Source organism: Pelophylax lessonae (genome assembly GCF_965119305.1).
Source record: "Pelophylax lessonae genome assembly, chromosome: 3".
NCBI lineage: Eukaryota > Metazoa > Chordata > Amphibia > Anura > Ranidae > Pelophylax > Pelophylax lessonae.
Window position 1 is genome coordinate 348236728 of NC_138770.1, and position 19482 is coordinate 348256209.

At 45.2% G+C, this 19482-nt stretch overlaps 1 protein-coding gene across 1 annotated transcript in view; it reads left to right on the forward strand.

Moving 5' to 3' along the window:
- The window catches only part of DDX43 (DEAD-box helicase 43), a gene marked incomplete at both ends in the record, with an annotated part of 462922 nt that overhangs the window by 217902 nt on the left and 225538 nt on the right, over positions 1–19482 (forward strand). Inside the window, 1 exon segment of the mRNA XM_082249917.1 lies at positions 5793–5934. Coding sequence (XP_082106043.1) covers positions 5793–5934 — 142 coding nt within the window.

Genomic DNA, 19482 nt, shown 5'->3' on the forward strand with positions numbered 1-19482 from the left:
TGATTCCTTGCCTACCTGCTTGTCCCTTCTTCTGTTTACCCTCTCTCTCCCTGTCCTGCCTTGCTCCCTTACCTTTTTCATATTCTGCTACCTGTACAGTGCCTTGACATTTTTCACATTTTGTCATGTTACAACCAAAATCGTAATTGTATTTTATGTGATAGACCAACACAAAGCGGCACAACACATAGCTGTGAAGTGGAAGGAAAATTAATGACTTTCAAAATTTTTTACAAATGTGAAAAGTGTGGTGTGCATTTGTATTCAGCCTTTACTTTAATACTTTATAGAGCCACTTTTCGCTGCAGTTACAGTTGCACATATTTTTTGGGGTATGTCTCTACCAGCTTTGCAAATCTAGAGCAAAATTTTTGCCTATTCTTTTTTGCAAAATAGTTTAAGCTCAAGTTTAAGTGTCTGTGAACGGCAATTTTCAAGTCTTGCCACAGATTCTCTATTGGATTTAGGTCAGGGCTCAACAAACCCCAGGCGCCAGGTCGCATCAGTGACTAGAATTAGCAGCCTGGTGTCTGGGCTACACTCTCTCCCGCGGTAGTGCGGACTAAGATGCCATGCTGGCCGGTATTTGAGGCCATGGCTTTGCGGGCTGCTGGAGTGAGGCGCTCACATTGGGGAACTGGTGGCCGGGGCTGAAACAAGTAGTCACTGGCGGTGCTGAGGATTTCCCCTGCCTGCTCTCACTGCCTGCCCATCGCTTTCCAAAGAGAAGAGGATGAAGGTGTTGCGGGCTTGATCTGGCACCCTGTCCCTACCAGTGAGTGGACAGGGATTGTAGGGCAGCTGGTTGGAATGGCCTCCGTTCCATTTACAACCTCAAAGATAGAAACAGTTTTTTATAAATTTTTTTTTTTCATTTTCTGCTTGTCATGCCACACAGCCGAAGGCCCTTTTAACATGGGCTGTCTGATCAGGTCAGTTTTTCAGGCGTACCTGATTGGCCCCTTCAGTCGCCTCTATGGAGCCACGGATGTCTGCTGACCACTGCCATCATCCGATCCTGTCCGCCAAAAACAGACGGATGGTGGTCCTACTTTCCTTCCGGACAATCAAATCAGGTGGCATCAGATTGAAATGGACAGGGCCGAATGCCGCGCAACATCAGCCGGTTCAATAAAAACTGACCACCATTTGGTCCGTGTGTATGGCAACTGGTCCGACAGAAGCCAGCCATTCGGCATGCAGGAAAAAACTGGCTTCTAAATTTTTTAGCTGGCTCCTAGATCCCAAGCAAATTTGTCAAGCCCTGATTTAGGTCTGGACTGGGCCATTCTAACGCATGAATATGCTTTGATCTAAACCATTCCATTGTAGCTCTTGCTATATGTTTAGGGTTGTTGTCCTGCTCGAAGGGGAACCTCTGCCCCAGTCTTTTGCAGACTCTAATAGGTTTTTTCGAAGATTGCCCTGTATTTGGCTTCATTCATCTTTCTATCAACTTTGACCAGCTTCCCTGTCCCTGGTGAAGAAAAGCATGCAGCCACCGCCATGTTTCACGGTGGGAATGGTGTGTTCAGGGGGACTTCCCCCACATGCCTCCTTGCAAACTGCAAGTGGGACTTCTTATGGCTTTCTTTCAACAATGGCTTTCTTCTTGCCACTCTTCCATAAAGGCCAGATTTGTGGAGTGCGCGACTAATAGTTGTCCTGTGGAGAGATTTTTCCACCTGAGCAGTGGATCTCTGCAGCTCTTCCAGAGTTACCATGGGCCTCTTTTCTGGTGCGCTGAATAATGCTCTCCTTGCCTGGCCTGTCAGTTTAGGTGGACAGCCATGTCTTAGTAGGTTTGCAGTTGTGCCATACTCTTTACATTATCGGATGATGGATTGAACAGTGTGCCCTGTGAGATGTTCAAAGCTTGGGATATTTTTTTTATTACCTAACCCTGCTTTAAACATATCCACAACTTTATCTCTGACTTGTCTGGTGTGTTCCTTGGCCTTCTTCGTGATGCTGTTTGTTCACTAAGGTTCTCTAAAAAACCTCTGAGAGCTTCACAGAACAGCTGTATTTATACTAAGAAAAAAATTACACACAAGTGCACTCTATTTATTAATTCAGTGACTTCTGAAGGTAATTGGTTCCACTAAATTTTAGTTTGGGGTATCAGAGTAAGGGAGGGGGTTGTAATAAATTTTGTAGTTTGTAATAAGTTCTGAAAACTATTTATCATTTTCCTGCCTCTGTGTTGATCTATCACATAAAATCCCAATAAAATACATTTACGCTTTTGGTTGTAACGACAAAATGTAGCAAATTTCAAGGGGTATGAATACTTTTTCAAGTCACTGTATATACTTGGTTTAGGCAGTTGTTTGTTGTGTGTGTTCACTACTTATTAGGTTCTCTGGTTGGATTTACACCATTTTGGTAAATTGGAGGTGCGTTTATTTTCACTTATTTTTAATAAATTGCATTATTTTACATTTTACTTGTGCCTTGTATTCTCTGTGGAAGTTTACACATTTCTGGTCACACCTGTTCCTGGAATAACACCAAACCCATTGCTGACCAGAAGTGGCTGCAGAGGGAACCCATCTTGGCTTTGCGGTTTGTTGCAAGATGCATCCTGAGGAGGTTGTATACTTTTACGTTGCTAGTGACAGAGGAAAAGGAATATTGCCAACAGATATTGAAGGAGTGGGCCAAAGGCTAGCTGTTAGAATGCATTAATCTTGCTCATTTCCTAGTTGTTCAGGGCAGGATGTTTGGTCATGTTCAGCCATTGATTCAAGTCTGTGCAGAGTTGGCTTTGTCCAGTATTCCTAAAAGGAGTGATGACACGTCTCTTCCCTTTAGTATGGCTCAGGTGGAATCGCTGGTATGGTTATTAGAGGATGATTCGGCTTATTTATTCAACCACTTTTCAACATGTTTCCAACAGGTGCTAGTAGATTGTAATAACGCAGTGTAGTCTCTAGTCAGACAAGCAGAGTGTAAAGTGATTTTTGTGCAAACATTACTACAAGCCTCGTCAGATATATTGCACTTAGCCTCAATCAGCTTGTACCAACCCACTCCTGCTGATCGACACTTGCTTTCTCAAATATTTCCCTCTCCATCACAGTTGGTATTATTATTATTATTATTATTATTATTATTATTATTATTATTATTCTACAGGATTTATATAGCGCCAACAGTTTGCACAGTGCTTTACAGTGTGGGGGAAGATAATACAGTTACAGTACAATTCAAAACCGGAGGAATCAGAGGGCCCTGCTCGTTGGAGCTTACAATCTAGAAGGGAGGGTCAAGTGAAACAAAAGGCAGTAACCGAGGGGGATGGGCAGATGGATAAAATGGAGGTAGAGTTGTTAGGTGTGGGTAGGATAGGCTTCTCTGAAGAGGAGGGTTTTCAGAGAAAATCAATCCAAAGCCTGGACGGGCTGAGTGACGTTGGCTGACAGCCGGAATTTTGCCCGCTTCCTGTTAAAAATGGGTCACAGGAGTGCAGAATGAACTGCACTCCTGTGATTGATATGAGAAGGTTTTGGCCGTGCTTCTCTATTCAGTTCCCCGCCTCATGGAAACTCAGAAATGGCTTTTGATGTGTGTAGTTTGACTCTAGAAAAGAAAGGGCTGCAGATAAACAGGGTACAACTTATGTAAAAAGATTTAATTCATCACTGTAGATCACCTGAGGCTAGTCACTTCAGTGGTGTAGGTAGAGAATGTTTTTCAAAATATAGGCTATGTGGGACTTTAAGTGAGACACCAGCAAGTAATGCCCAGCATCTCCATCCCTGTATCAGAAAAACTGAAAGTTTAAATGATTAAAAGAGGTACATGAAAGCCAGCCAGCCCCCAGTTTGATGTACTCATCCTCCAGTCTGCCACCAACCAAGTAGACCTGTCTCTGATATAAATAAAGAACAGGGGTTTAGTTGACACGCATTTGCAAACACATATGTAAGCTGCAGGGCCACTACACGGCACCCTGTGTTACCTGCAGTCCTAACACTTTCTATTTTAACCACTTTACCCCCAGCCCTATTTCGGACACTTTTTGTTTACAAGTTAAAACCAGTATTTTTTCCTAGAAAACTACTTGGAACCCCCAAACATTATATATATTTTTTTAGCAAAGACTCTGGAGAATAAAATGTCGGTCATTGCAAAATTTTGTCACGCGGTATTTGCGCAGCGGTCTTTAAAACGCCATTTTTTTGGAAAAAAATTGAAAAATCACATTTCACTGCATTTAAAAAATACTAAACAGTAAAGTTAGCCCATTTTTTTTGTATATTGTGAAAGATGATGTCACGCCGGGTAAATAGATACCCAACATGTTACGGTTTAAAATTGCGCCCCCCCCCCCCCCGTGGGATGGCGACAAACTACGGTCAATAGAGATCTCAATCTGCGACGCTTTAAATTTTATTTAACGGTTACCAGTTTAGAGTTAAGAGTGTAGCTCTTTTTTTTTTAATTATTGCCCACGCTCTGGCAATCGCGGCGATACCTCACGTGTGGTTTGAACAGCGATTTCATTCGCGGCTCGACTTGCGTATACGTTTTTTTGTGCGCGAGCTAACGGTGACGGGGGCGGCTAAATTTTTTCTTTTTTTTTTCCTATTTATTTTTTCTTTTTTTTTTAACTTCATTACAGGTTTTTTAAAAAAAAAAAATCTGATCACTTTTATTGCTGTCACAAGCAATGTAAACCTCCCTTGTGACACCAATATGTAGTGACAGGTACACTTTATGGAGGGATCGAGGGTCTAAAAGACCCTAGACCCCTCCACTACACTTCCCTGTATGCAAAACGCCGAAAACGGCATTTTTGCATACAGCCGTTTTTCAAATCTGCCGCCTTTTGCAGCACAGTAACCCGGAAGTGACGTCATGGACGCCTCCTCCGGGTTACGTCATCGGAGACCCGATCAATGCCATTTCCGTCATTCATCGGGACTCCATCCAGCCGACGGACGTGCCGGCTGGGTGCTCAGGGCTCCCGGTGGAACGGGAGCCCCGAGCAAAGCCACGGAAGGCGGCGGGAGGGGGGCGTCCCCTCCCGCCCCCCCGGGTAACGATCGAGCGGCTCCCGTTACCGACGGAAAGCCACCCGTCGGCTCTAAACAACGGTACCGGGATGATGCCTCTAGCTAGAGGCATCATCCTGGTATAACCCCTTAAAGTCAGCCGACGTAGGTCTACGTGGCTGGTCGTTGAGTGTCTCCGCAATGGAAGCACATGGCTGCTGATGGATGGGAGAAAGGTGTAAGGGAGGCAGCCCAAACTGATCCCAGCCTGCTCCCATCCATGACTGGTCTAATATATCAAAAATCTAATAGCGATGTTACAAACTGAAAAGGACCAGCTGAGAAGCATATACCTCCATCCCCTTGGTGGATACAGTATAAAACACGATTGGGACTTTATATGAGGCATTAGCCTGTAAAGCACAGTGCCTCTATCCCGAATTTCATAAAATATTTGGGACTTTAAGTGAGACACAAGCACATCATGCTATTGGTCTCCATCCCTGTATGTGAAAAACTGAGGTCAAATCAGACTGCATCCACCAAAAACGCACAAAAATTGCACGGTGGGACTTTAAGTGAGGCACCAGCCTGTAGGCAAGGCACCTCCATCCCTGGTTACATGAAAAATTATAAGCTAAGTGAGACACCAGCAAGTAATGCCCAGCGTCTTCATCCCTGTATCAGAAAAACTGAAAGTTGAAAGTCTGCCACCAACCAAGTAGACCTGTCTCTGATATAAATAAAGATGTGAAGAATGTTTTATCACTTTCATTCTTCTGTTTTTAGCATTTGTATTTATGGCGGTGGTGACCGTAAAGGCCAAATAAATGTGGTTGCAAAGGGAGTGGATATAGTCATTGCTACTCCTGGAAGACTGAATGATCTACAAATGAACAACTTTGTTACCTTAAAAAGTATAACTTACTTGGTAAGTAATTATTTAAAGTGTCACTAAACCCACATCATAAAAAAACTATCAAATTCTGTATTACATGCTGTTTATACTCGGTCACTATGAGATTTGTTTTCTGTATTTTGCAAAAAACCTGGTTGATCCTGCTGCTCTCTATCTGTTTATGTCCCCAATTCTACCTAGGGTTTTTGCAGTTGTGGTGGCAACTCTGCACATGCTCCGTTTTCAGTGAATCTCTGAGCAGCTCCGTTTTCAGTGAATCTCTGAGCATTTCCTCCCTATCACATCTCAGCAGAAATGTGACCACCCACACCGTGTTATTTCCACAAAATAATAAAAATAGTTAATTTCATATATATATATATTTACCAATTTAAAACCGCTTATTGATATTTTATTTTTAGTCTATATTCCAAAGGCTGTTTTTTTTTAATTTATTTTTTTTAACCTATGACCAGCAGACGAGGACTAGAAGCTCCTCCTGCTTATCTTTCCCTGCAGACAGGCTGGGAAAGATTTGGGTCCTGTGACAGCTTTATATCCATTAGGAAAAAGGTATTTAGATGTGTTTTTTTTTTTTTTTTTAATAAAATAATTACAATGCCATCCTCTACATACAGAAATAGAAGGGACGATGTTAAACTGTGTGTGTTTAGTATCACTTTAAGATTAAAAGATACATCACTAATTGTAATTAGAAAATTGTGCACAGAACACCTTCAAAATTAAATTTTTGTATGTAATTATTTTAATTATATGCCCTTATTCGCGCATGCAGCTTGGCAGGCCAGGAAAGGACTTGGGGGGGGGGGGGGGGGGCAGGCAGCAGCAGCGCACTTTGGGGTAAGGGCCTCTTCTCCACACCCTGGCCAATAGTTGTGGAGGTCTTTGGGCAGGGGGCTTATTGGAATCTGGAAGCCCCCTTTACCAAGGTGGCCCCCAGATCCCGCCCCCTTCCTGTTTTATTTAAAAAAAAAAACGTCCCCTGGTACAGATCCATTGTCAATTACGATGCTGCTGCTGTGAAGATTTTACCTATTTCCGGTCCTGGTGACCACAGCAATTAAAACCTGAAAGAGATTTGCACACTTCCGGGCTAATAAGGAATATTTCTCCTCTCACCTTCCAGGATGGCAACACATGAGAGATGAGAGGCTCCACCCTACAGGAAACACAATCAGTTCACAGCTGTTAAAAGACCCCACCCTTCCCATTGTCCCTCAGTATTGATTGTGTTTCTCCTACAGCAAAACATTCATTTTTTTGTTTGACCTGAAGACTGTTGAATGGCCCCTCTGTGAGGCAGGTTCAGCAACGCCGGTGAGGGCCGCACTCTACCTGCACGCCTTTTAGGCTTCTCACAGGTCGCCCCAGGATAAAGGCTGCCTGTCACAGTGGTGGTCCCTCCAGAGCCTGTGGCCTGCTCTTCAGCAGGGGTCTCCTCCAGTCCTCCCTGCCATTCAGCCGGAATTTGAAAAAAAACGCTGGACATATCGGCGGCTTAGGGGAGGAGCCAGCGTGCTCCAAGCCTCACTTTCAAACCGTAACTTCTGGTTTGTGCAGGAAAGGCGGAGCATGCGCAGTGCGACCCAAAAGAGGGAAGCGAGTACTGAGGAGACGCCGGACCCGCGTGGCGGCGGTAAGGCAGACTCTCCAGCCGAAGAAAGCCAGAAAGCTCCCAAAGACATAAAACCTGCCGCAACCCACCTCATGGAGGAGGAGGGGAGGTCGGTGCAGGTGGCTGCAGGCCAGAGCAGATCGAAGCGCAGTAAGTGCCGTTTCTTTCCCGGTTGGGGCTAATACCAGTGTCAGGCTTAGTCCCTGGTAGTTCCCATGCTCTCCCCAGCAAGCCTGTAGCCAAGTTATTATTGGGCAGGAAGAGTGCTCTTGTATTTATCTCCTCTTCTCTGGCAGAATTCCCAGGTGGAACCCAGGAGGTCTCTGATAAAGCACCCCCTGCATCAGCTAGCACTAGCTCCTTTTAAAAAATGTGGTAATTGTGGGGAGAGACTGCCCAGATCTCCCCACCAATCCCTTTTGTTACAGGTTTATTAACAAACTGGCTGGTAAAGAGGCCTCAGGGTTGATGAAAGTCTATGCAGGAGGAAATGCTAGCCACTATCCAGTCCTTCCGCACCTCTGTAGCTTCCCCCCAGATAACAGAGCTGGATGAGCTAACCCCTAAAGAGGGCCCTTCTTAGAAGAGTTTACTTTCCAAAGCAAGCCCATCTGCTTTTCTGCCAGGTTCGCAGGGTCTCTCCCCCCTGGCTCAAGCAACGGAAGAGAAAACCTAGGGAGTGCAGAAAGTCATGCCAAGTCTCCGCTTAGCTCAGGGGAGGAGGTTGATGTGGATCAAGATAGTGAGGCAGAGGACACCAAAGTAAACAGAAATCAGTTTGGGCTGGAAAATCTGGAGGGACACCTTCAAGCTGTTCATGCTACAGAAGAAATCCCAGAGCCCCCCAGGGAGACCTCGGCACAGGATAAGATGTATAAAGGACTGGTTCACCAATCCTTGAAAGATTTAATTCTTCAAGAATGGCAGTTTCCTGAAAGAGGTCTGGTTAGACCAAAGACGTGTAAAAGGAGATTCCCCTTAAAGGAGGAAGAGGTGCAAAAATTCCTAAAGAGTCCAAAATTGGACGCTTCCCTGTCTCAAGTGACTGAGGTCTGACCTCTCTTTTCATGACACAGAGAATATCAAAGATGGACCATAAGTCAGAATCTCTGTTAAAGAAAGCCAGAGATGCCAACTCATGCACTATGGATCCAGCACTGGCTACAACCTGCGTGGCTAGGAATGCATATTTCTGGATAGAAAACCTTATAAAACAGCTTTCACGGGGAAATAAGTCCCAGGACCTGCTGGATTCCCTTTCAGTTATAGTAAAAGCGGTCGCCTACGTTGCCGATGCAGCAGTCGATTCAGTAATAGCCTCAGCTAAGACCGGAGCTCTCATTAATTCAGCTAGGAGAGCCATTTGGGTTAAAGCTTGGGAAGGTGACTTTACTTCAAAGGTGAAGCTCTGTGGGCTACCTTTTTGAAGGTTCCTTACTGTTTGGCTTAGACCTGGATGAAGTATTGTCCAGGTCCTCTGAGAAAGGGAAGAAATTTCCTAGCAAGCCCAAAAGGGAGCGATATAGGAAATTTTTTCGGCAAAGTCAACAGAGACAAAAATGAGCCCAATAAGAAGTGGGGCTTTGGTAGAGGTAGGCAAAGAAGTAATTTGCTTTTCCCCTCTCCAGGCTCAAGCACCAAAGATACTAAGTGGCACCAGAGTCAAAGTGGGGGGCAGATTGTCTCATTTAATTTCCCAATGGGAGGAAATTTCAGTCAGTCCATACATTTATCACCTCATTCAGGAAGGCTACCACCTATAATTTTCATCCATACCCCCACTAGAAGTGACTTTGGCTTATCCTCCAAAGGATGTTCTAAAAAGAAGAGCCCTTTTGTATGGTATTCGAGAACTGGCAGAACAACTAGTGATCGTTCCCCTGCCAGAAGATCAGCTTTACCAAGGCTTTTACTCCCATGTGTTCGTGGTACACAAGCCTGTGGGAAAATACCGCCTTATCATAAACCTCAGAAACGTAAACAAGTTCCTGGAGTACAAGAGGTTTTTCAATGGAAGTTATCTATACAGCCCGCAAAAACCTTGAAAGATGTGTTTATGACTACTCTGGATCTCAGGGATGCCTACCTGCATGTTACAATTCATCCAGAACACCAGGCCTTTCTGAGATTAGCAGTGGTCACCAAGGAAGGAACTGCACATTGGCAGTTCAGAGCACTCCCCTTTGGTCTAGCAGCCAGTCCAAGATTTTAACCAAGATCCTGGCAGAGGCGGTGGCCTATCTTCATCCCCAGGGAAAAGCTGTGATTCCATACCTGGACGATCTACTGATTTTTGGTCGGTCAGCGGACCAAGTGAGTTCAAACACCCAGAAGGTGTTAACAGTCCTACAAACGCTAGGCTGGTTGATCAACATGGAAAAGTCATCCCTGGAGCCAGGTTCAGATCTATTTAGGGTACAGGATAGACTCGCAGGTACAAAGTCTTTTCTCTATCTTTCATTGACGGACGCAGTTCTCTGATCCATATCAGTAGGGTTATACTACCCTCTACAGGAGTAGGACACTAGGCAGAAAAAAAAGTTCTAGCTACGCCTATGGGCAGTCCTGGAGGGTACAACCTCTCTTCTTGCATAGGATGTCAGTTTTAATCTGCCTAATCAGGAGTAAGGACCTAGTTCCTTGCTGGGATCTTTGGTCCTGGTATAAAAGTATTTTTTTTATGTAGATTTTTTTTTTTTTAGCTAGCGTTTTTCTCCGGAATTTTTTTTGTGTGAGATCTTCAAGCAACTATGCCAGGCTGGGCGATGGGCTGGATATCTCCGCACTTGTTTTGGCCACGACATAGTCCCACTGGACGGGGACTGGCCCCGCAAGTTAAACGTCTCGCCAGGACGCACATGACAGGGTCTAGGCCTATGTCACAGCTTTCCTATTTGGCCGACAGCGCCCACACTCCAGTGAAGAGGGATCCTGTCAGGAGATGGCGCCCGCCTGTGTTCCTGGTACGGTGAAAAAACGTCCCCCCCCTTCTTCCCTGGTGGATTTTGGGGTGGATGCGGGCACCACCCTGGGATGTTCAGACCCTCACACTCCTGGGTTTCCCTCTGTCCTGTTGTGCCAGCCCCCTTCCACGTGGGGGCCTACCGGAGGCTGGGACCTAGTGTGCAGGACGCATGGGGGGTCGGGTGGTGCGCTGTCCATAGTTCTCAGTCGATCATTGGGGGGGGGGTGCCTTGGTCGGTTCCCCCAGGGGCAGGATGGTGTAGGAGGTCTGACGAGGAGTCTCCCCTGTGGGTCCTGTTGCCGCGTTCCTGCGCGGGGCCACCATTTTTATTGTACCCTTGTCTGCTATTATGGCTGCGGCCATCTTGGTAGACCCGTTTTTGCCCATTTTGCGGTAGATTCTCTGCTGAGAATCTAGGTGGGAGTGCCTTGAGGCATTTTTCAGGGGTGGAGTCCCTCCCTTCACCCTGGGCAGTTTCCATTGCTCACTCCCTTATGTGGGAGGGCTTGTTGGTTACACGTGCTGTCCTGAGACTGCTTTTTGGGACAGTGGGTTCTGGAGGCCTCTCTCTCTCTGTTGGGGGTCTGTGGGCATGCCTGACCGGGGGGCAGTGTTAATTTCGTCGACTAAATTAACACAATTTTAGTCGACTAAAATACGACAAACTAAAATGGCATTTTAGTCATAAGACTATAACTAAAACTAAATAAATAATTGACCTCCTCAAAATTAGCATTCCTCTGCTGGCCATTTCTATATCGGCAACACAATTCCATCCAGAGTATGTAATAGCACAAAGTTTAAACATGTATTGCACCACCGCATACGCATAAGTAAGGAGCATCTACTAAGCTGCTGAAAACTAAACAATTAAGAAAATGGCTTTTCTTATATTTATCCCTAATATTTAATGTTAGTAATATGTTCAGGTAATATGTGCAATGACATTACAGCCAATGGAGTTTACAGCAGTGTTAATTTCGTCAACGAAAACGTTTTTGTCACCGGCATTTTTCAACTGACGAAAACGAGACGCAAAGTATAGCACATTTTCATCAAATGACAACTATGACAAAAATCAAATTAGTTTTCATTAACGAACGAAAACTAAACGAGAATGTGAGGCAGGGACGTTTACCCAACTTCTGGTTTTCACGGAGCTCCGCCTGTGTGGAATCTGGCGTGGCGTGCCCCGTGACATCCGACGTGAGGAGTAGACTACTACAAGAGTCGACTCGAGACCAGTCACCTGACCTCACCAGAATACTGCAGCACTACAGCCAGACGCGCCAGGCCCGACTCATCACAGGGCACTGGCACCCGGCCACCACCACATTCAGAGCAGAGCACCAACTGTGATTTAACAGCCAGGCCAGCTATTACTGCCTCCCTGAGTCCCCTCAGACCACTCACCAGTCACCACTGGCATCCAATTCCGCCATCAATCCAGGACTGTGTGCGTGCATATAGGCCGCTGAGGCCCGCCTGGCCCATCCTGTTCAACAACTTCAGTTCAGAGTCAGACCAGAGAACTCCCTTAAACCTGACCGGGGGGGCCTGTAGCATGTAACATTTAAATTTTTGTCTTTTTTTTTTGCAAATTTTGCTGGAGGTCTCTTGTGGTTCAGTATGGACCCTCTGCAGACCATGTGACCCCCCCCCCCACCTGACCCCCTCACGGAGGCCTTTTTCCGGAGTGCCACTGTCCGAAGCATTTTCAGCGGTTTGGGAAGCATTTGGGCCCAGGTGGAGGTGGCCTTGAGAGGGCAAGTACGCTGAAACGTTTCTCCACCTACCTCTGCCTCACCTCGCGCCCGGTCTCCTCAGATAATGAGGATATTTCTACCTACCCTGCCGCGCGTTACAGGCGCTGGTGGATGCACTGGTTTTCGCTGCGTGACACCCTGACGGTGTCTGCTCTGAACAGTGTTTGATTGCCCTTGCCACAAAGACTCTTCCTGACGGGCAGAGTTCCAATGCCGTGACTTGGTGAGGAACGAGTGCCTCCTGCCCTGGGGGAGCTGTTGGACAACTGGCGCGGGGGCTGCAATTTGTTGCGATGCCGCCTTGGGCACGGCTCATTTATTGGCTCACCTGTCGGCTTCTGCAGTGGTTATCCAGTGTATCCTTGGCCGGAGTGTTGGTCTGCGGATCGAGTTTCTAAGCAGGCTTTAATGGATCTCCCTTTTCCGGGGGATTACCTGTTTGGCACTGCCTTGGATGACATTATATAAGGGTCTCACGGGAGGATGAGTGCTTTGCTTCCACAAGAAATAAAATGTAATTGTTTAGATGGGAGGAGAGGCCTCCTCACTTATTTACAGAGGACCAGAGAGTTTAGGAGATCTAATCACCTTTTTTTATCCTCTATTCTGGACCAAGAAAAGGACTGCAAGGGTCAAAACCTTCAGTCTCTAGGTGGATCAGGCAAGCCATTACCATGTCTTATGAGGTTTCAGGTGTTTCTTCGCCAGCAAAGCTGAAAGCACACTCAACAAGGGCACTGGCAACATCCTAGGCCAAAAAAAAGCGGGAGCTTCCTGGGAACAGATTTTCAGTGCAGCCATGATACTTTTCTGAAGCACGAACGAGTGTAAGTACTGTCTAACCTTTTGCCGAAAGGTACTACAGGCGGTGGTCACACCCTAAGGTAGGCCTGTGGTTATTTTATTATCCTCTCATGTATCGCCATCCTGGAAGGCGAGCGGAGAAATCCGTCCGTTAGACTTAGCGGTAACAGTGTTTCTACGAACCTTCCAGGACGGCAGGCCTACTTCCCGCCCTGTTAAAAGGGTGAGGAAAGAATGTTAATAGGTGGTAAGTACCTAAGTGATTATACATCCCTTGTGAATCGGTTGGAGAACTACTTTTTTTTACAACTGAGGGACAAGGGGAAGGATGGGGCCTTTAAACAGCTGTGAACTGATTGTTTCCTTTAGGGTGGAGCCTCTCATCTCTCATGTGTTTCCATCCTGGAAGGTTTGTAGAAATACCGTTACCGGTAAGTCTAATGGAAGTTTTTTTTTTTTCTTCCGTTCATTGAAAGACAGCAGAAATCTTGATCTCTGAACAATGGGTCTATAGTGACACCTTCAGGGGTAGGGCACTAGGCACAAAAAAAGACTTCTAGGGGCAGCCCCTAATGGTGGCCAAACCCTCCAACCCTGCTAGGGACCAAAGCCTCCAGGAGTAAGGAATTAGGCTCTCTGCTAGGAATCTTTAGTTTCCTTACTTTTTGCAGGGATTCAGCCAATGAGTACAGATCCTTACGTACATGCAGGTTCAGCTGCAAGAGCCCTATCCTGGATCGAAGGACAGCTTGTAATGTTCCTCATGGGGGCTGATATAACCTAGTAAGGACTAATATAATTGTGCGCTACCCTTACAAATAAAGCCCAAATGGGGATGATATTGGTAATAATAGGTGCTGCTACCACCTAAATGTGTTCCCTCATCTACAAGGTAAAATAATTCATATAACTATGTAGTAATATAGTTACGTTGTTAGTGAGGTTAAAGACATCAGTCCATCCAGTTCAACCTATGATGTGTGTGCGTGTTTACTGTTAACTGTACATTGTATACCCCTGTATGTTGTGGTGCCCATCTAATAGTTTTTTGAAACTATCAATGCTCCCTGCTGATACGACTGCTTGCGGAAGAGAATTCCACATCCTTACTGCTCTTAGTGAAGAACCCCCTGCACATTTTAAGGTTAAACCGCCTTTTCTCTAGTTTTAGTGAGTGGCCACGTGTCTTATTGTATTCCCTTTCTCTTTTTCCATATGCTAGGGTTGCCAATACAGTATTTGTACATTGATATCATATCCCCCTCAATTAGGGATGCACCGATCCGATATTTGGATCGGAAATCGGCCCCGATTCGGGCAAAATAGCTGGATCGGAGATCGGTAAAATTTAGCCACCCCACGGGCCGATCCGTGGCGTCGCAGCACCTACATCATTAATCAGCCTCACGTGTGTGTGTGTCGGGTATGGAGCGCGCCAAAGAGTCGGCAGTGTGGAGATATTACACGCTCGCCACGCCGAGTTCCACAGCTGTTTGCAATGTCTGCAAAGCGAATGTTTCGAGGGGAGGTGGTATAACAGCAAAGTTCAATACTACAAATTTAATCAGGCATATCCAGAAACACCACGCTAAGGAGCGTGCTGAATTCCTGAAGCTCAACAAAACCAAAGCAGCAGACAATACAGCCCAGCAGCAACAAACTTTGCAGGATGCATTTCAACAACGCAAAAAGTTTCCGATGGAAAGTATGAAAGCCTCAGCAATAACACAGAAAGTTTTGGAGTTCATTGTTTTAGATGGTCAACCAATGTCAGTTGTTAAAATGAGTGCTTCTGTCGCCTACTGGAACACTTGGAGCCAAGGTACTCTCTTCCATCACGCAAGTATTTTTCTGAGACCGCAGTGCCAAAACTGTACAAAAAAGTTTGCCAACACGTCTCAAGAGATTAAAGATATAAAGGCTATGAGCTTTACTACAGATATATGGAGCTCTGATGTGTGTCCAATGTCGCTTTTAAGTTTAACAGTCCACTGGTTGGACACAAACTGTACACCGCACTGTGCAATGCTTCAAGCTAAAAACTTTCATGGTTCACACACCGGCGATACCATTTCAGGTATAATTAAGGCTATACTTGACCAGTGGCACATTCCTTTGAATAAAGTGCATGTCATACTCCGAGACAATGCAAGCAACATGAAAAAGGCCATAGACAAAATGGGGGTACGGAGCTTAGGCTGCTTTGCTCACAGCTTGCAGCTTGTAGTCAATGAGGGGCTACGGTCACAACGAAGTGTGAGTGATGCCATTGCAATCGGTAGACAAATTGTGGGGCATTTTAAACATTCTCAACTTGCGTATTCAAGGCTGCAAGATATCCAGCTCCAGATGCAAATGCAAACTAAACGCCTGCAACAAGACGTCAAAACAAGGTGGAATTCTACGTACTTGATGATAGACTCTTCTGGAACAGAAGCGAGTCCTCTGTGCTTACATTGACCATGATGACCTGCCCAGTACACTGATCACTAACCAGTGGGCTTTGCTAGAAAAAACAAGCCTTGTTTTAGCACCATTTGAAGCGCTAACAAGGAAAGTAAGCTCATCAACTGCCTGCACCGCTGACGTTATTCCAGCTGTCACCGTCCTCAAACGCATCCTTGTTAAAGAAGGCAATGCGGATACTGGCATCAAAACAATGAAAACAGCCCTGCTTCAAGCTGTCAACAAACGCTTTGACACTGTGGAAGATGATCCCCTATATGCACTTGCCACCCTGCTGGACCCGAGATATAAAGACAGGTACGTTTTTCAGCCTCAGGTTAGTGTCATGAAGTGTTTCATAATTAGCCTAACCTACGTTTTTATTTCTGTTTCAGATACTTTACAGGTGCACAATCTGCAAAGCGTGCAAAAGATGCACTGACAGCAGAACTAGAGGAAGACTTGAGGAACAGCAGAGCTGGAGCATCACAGGCCACAGAACCACAAGACAAGTTCCCTCGGGTGGAAGCAGCAGCAGCACCGAGCAGCTTTATGCAAGAGTTTGACCACATTGTGGAGGAGTTTAAACTAGATCCAAATGCAGCAAGCAGCTCAAGCCCTGCAGTGCAACTGCATGGATATTTTGCAGAGAAAACCATCGCTGCCTCAGACAACCCATTCCAGTTCTGGGGAGTCAACAAATACAGATTATCCTGTCTTGCTGCCACTGCCACAAAATATCTCTGTGCCCTCTGCACTAGTGTAGAAAGTGAGAGAGTGTTCAGCACCGTTTCCAGCATTATGGATGAGAAGAGAAATAGACTTACAGCAGAGAGAGCAGAAATGCTTGTCTTTATGAGAGAGAATTTGCCATTGCTGCTGATTAAGTGGCCAAACTGGTCATTTTTGTGTCGTGTGATCACACAAACAAATGGCATTTGTATGTAAACAGGTAGTCCAGTGTCACTGTCACATGCCACCATCAAATTACTGTGTGATGATGGTGATGTGACACTGGACTACATGTTCACAATATGCCATCTGTATGTGTGATCAAGTTGTTGTTGTTCAACAAACCTTTAGTCAGGTCAGAGTCCGACTCAGGCTGCTATGTTGTATTGCCAAATAATGCCCCCCTGCACTAAAAAGTGAGTGTGTTTCTGACTTTCTGTTCACAGTTTGTGTTTGTGGATGAGAAGAGAAATAGCGAGAAGAAATGCTTGTCTACATCTTCTTGAGAGAGAATATGGTGACCATCAGGTCATGTTTGTGTCATTGTCATCATGTGTGACATGTCAACTTCTTGATCACACAAACAAAAGGCGTTTTGTGTGAACAGGTAGTCCAGTGTCACTGTGTCAACACGCCGACGCGACCATCAAATTACTGTGTGATGGTGGTGTCACACTGGACTACATGCTCGCAACATGCTATTCTGTATGTGTGATCAAGTTGTTCTTGTTCGACAAACTTTTGGTCAGGACAGGAATCAGGCTGCTATGTTGTTGCTGCTGCTGGTGTTGTATTGCCCCCTGCAGTGCCTGCCCTGCACTGTCTGCCACTAATGCAGAAAGTGAGAGTGTGTAGTGTTCAGCACAGTTTGTGAGTGACTGTGTTTGTGTTGTGGATGAGAAGAGAAATAGCCTTACACAGAGAGAAGAGAAGAAATGCAATCTTCTTGAGAGAGGCTCAGGCTGCTACTATACTATGTTGCATTTTTTTTATTTAAGTTCCTGTTTGCACTTTCCAGGATTTTGCACTTTAGTTTACAATGTTTACTGTTTGATTGCTATTGTATGTTCAAGCAATAAACAGTTTTTTTTCTTGTGACTACATTTTATTCTTTGTGTTTGATGATATTTTAGATTTTTAATGCACATTTGTTATATGTATCTGCCGATACCGATCCAGAAGTATTATTTTGTTATGAGCTCACAAAACAGTACTTCCGGATCGGACTCGGGATCGGAGATTTCACAAACCAAAAGATCGGTATCGGAAGCAAAAAAGTCGGATTAGTGCATCCCTACCCTCAATCGTCTCTTCTCCTGAGAGAGTAGGTTCAGTGCTTGTAGTCTTTCCTCATAGCTGATGTCCTCCATTCCCCTAATTATTTTTGTTGCCCTTCTCTGGACTTTCTCCAGTTCCAGCACATCCTTCCTGAGGACCAGTGCCCAGAACTGGACAGCATACTCCAGATGTGGCCGGACCAGAGTCTTGTAGAGTGGCAGAATGATCTCTTTATTTCTGGAGTGAATCCCCTTTTTTATACATCCCAGTATTCTGTTGGCTTTGCTTGCAGTGGCTTGGCATTACATGCCACTGCCAAGCCTGTTGTCTACCAGTACCCCCAGGTCCTTTTCCATCCTAGACTCACCCAGAGGTCCCCCCCCTAATGAGTAGCTTGCTTTCTGGTTTCTGGCACCCAAGTGCATTACTTTACATTTTTCAACATTAAACCTCATCTGCCATGTAGTTGCCCACCCCATTATTTTGTTCAGGTCCGATTGTAAGGTTTCCACATCCTGCATAGAAGATATTGGCATGCTTAGTTTAGTATCATCTGCAAATACTGAGATTTTACTCTATATCCCCTCCTCTAGATCATTTATGAATAAATTAAACAGGATTGGCCCCAGGACAGAACCCTGGGGGACCCCGCTTTCCACACCCGCCCAATCTGAGTACTCCCCACTAATCACCACCCTTTGCAACCTCCCCTGGAGCCAGTTCTCTATCCAGGTACTCACCTTATGGTCCATACCTACCTTCCTTAGTTTGAATAGTAAGCGTTTGTGGGGAACGGTGTCAAAGGCCTTTGCAAAGTCCAGATACACCACATCCACAAGCTTACCTTTATCTAGGTGGCAGCTCACTTCATCATAGAAGGTTAATAGATTGGTTTGGCAAGAACGATTTTTCATGAATCAATTTCTGATTACTACTAATACCATTTTTATTACTAAAGTCTTGTATGTGGTCCCTTAACATCCCCTCAAAAATCTTGCAGACTACTGATGTTAGGCTGACCGGCCTATAGTTACCCGGGATATATCTCGGCCCCTTTTTTAAATAATGGTACCACGTTGGCTTTTTTCCAATCAGCTGGCACCATACCCATCTGTAAACTATCCTTAAAGATTAAGAATAATGGTCTGGCAATCACTTGGCTGAGCTCCTTAAGAACTCTCGGGTGCAAGCCACCTGGTCCCGGTGATTTATTTATGTTAAGTTTCTCTAGTTTAGTTCTAAGTCTAGCTTCTGTTAGCCGTGACGGTATTTCCTGAGGTGTGTTGTTTAGTTTGGCCTTACAAGCTGGGTTAGTGTAGTAGTGTAGCCCCCCTTTTTACTCTCTTCCGCTATATGTCTAATGTTCTATTTTAGCTGCCCTGATTTCGTCTTTACATTTCTTATTACACTCTTTGTAATGCTTGAATGCTGCCAATGACCCCTCAGTCTTGGCCTTTTCTTTAGCATTAATATGCATTTTTATGTCAGAGTTTAGCCACCCAGGGTTTAGTTTTGCTCTTTTAAATTTATTTCCCTTTTGGAATGCACTGGTCAGTCCCTTTAAGTATGCTCTTGAAGCACTCCCATTTTTCCTCCGTGTTCTTTGTTCCCAGGGTTCTATCCCATTTGATATTTTCTAGCAGAGAGCACAGTTTTGGGAAATTGGCTCTTTTAAAATTCAGTGTTCTTATATTGCCCTTGTGTTTCCTATTACCATAATTAATACTGAAATTAATTGACCTATGGTCACGGTTTCCTAAGTTGCCCCATATTTCTATATCCGTGATCAGGTCTGTATTGTTGGTAACCAGTAGGTCAAGTACAGTATTGTTTCTTGTCGGTGCATTCACCATCTGACCCATGAAATTGTCCTGCAAAACATTTAGGAACTGCCGAGCCTTGGCTGAATGCGCGGTTCCTTCTGCCCAGTCTATATCTGGATAATTAAAGTCCCC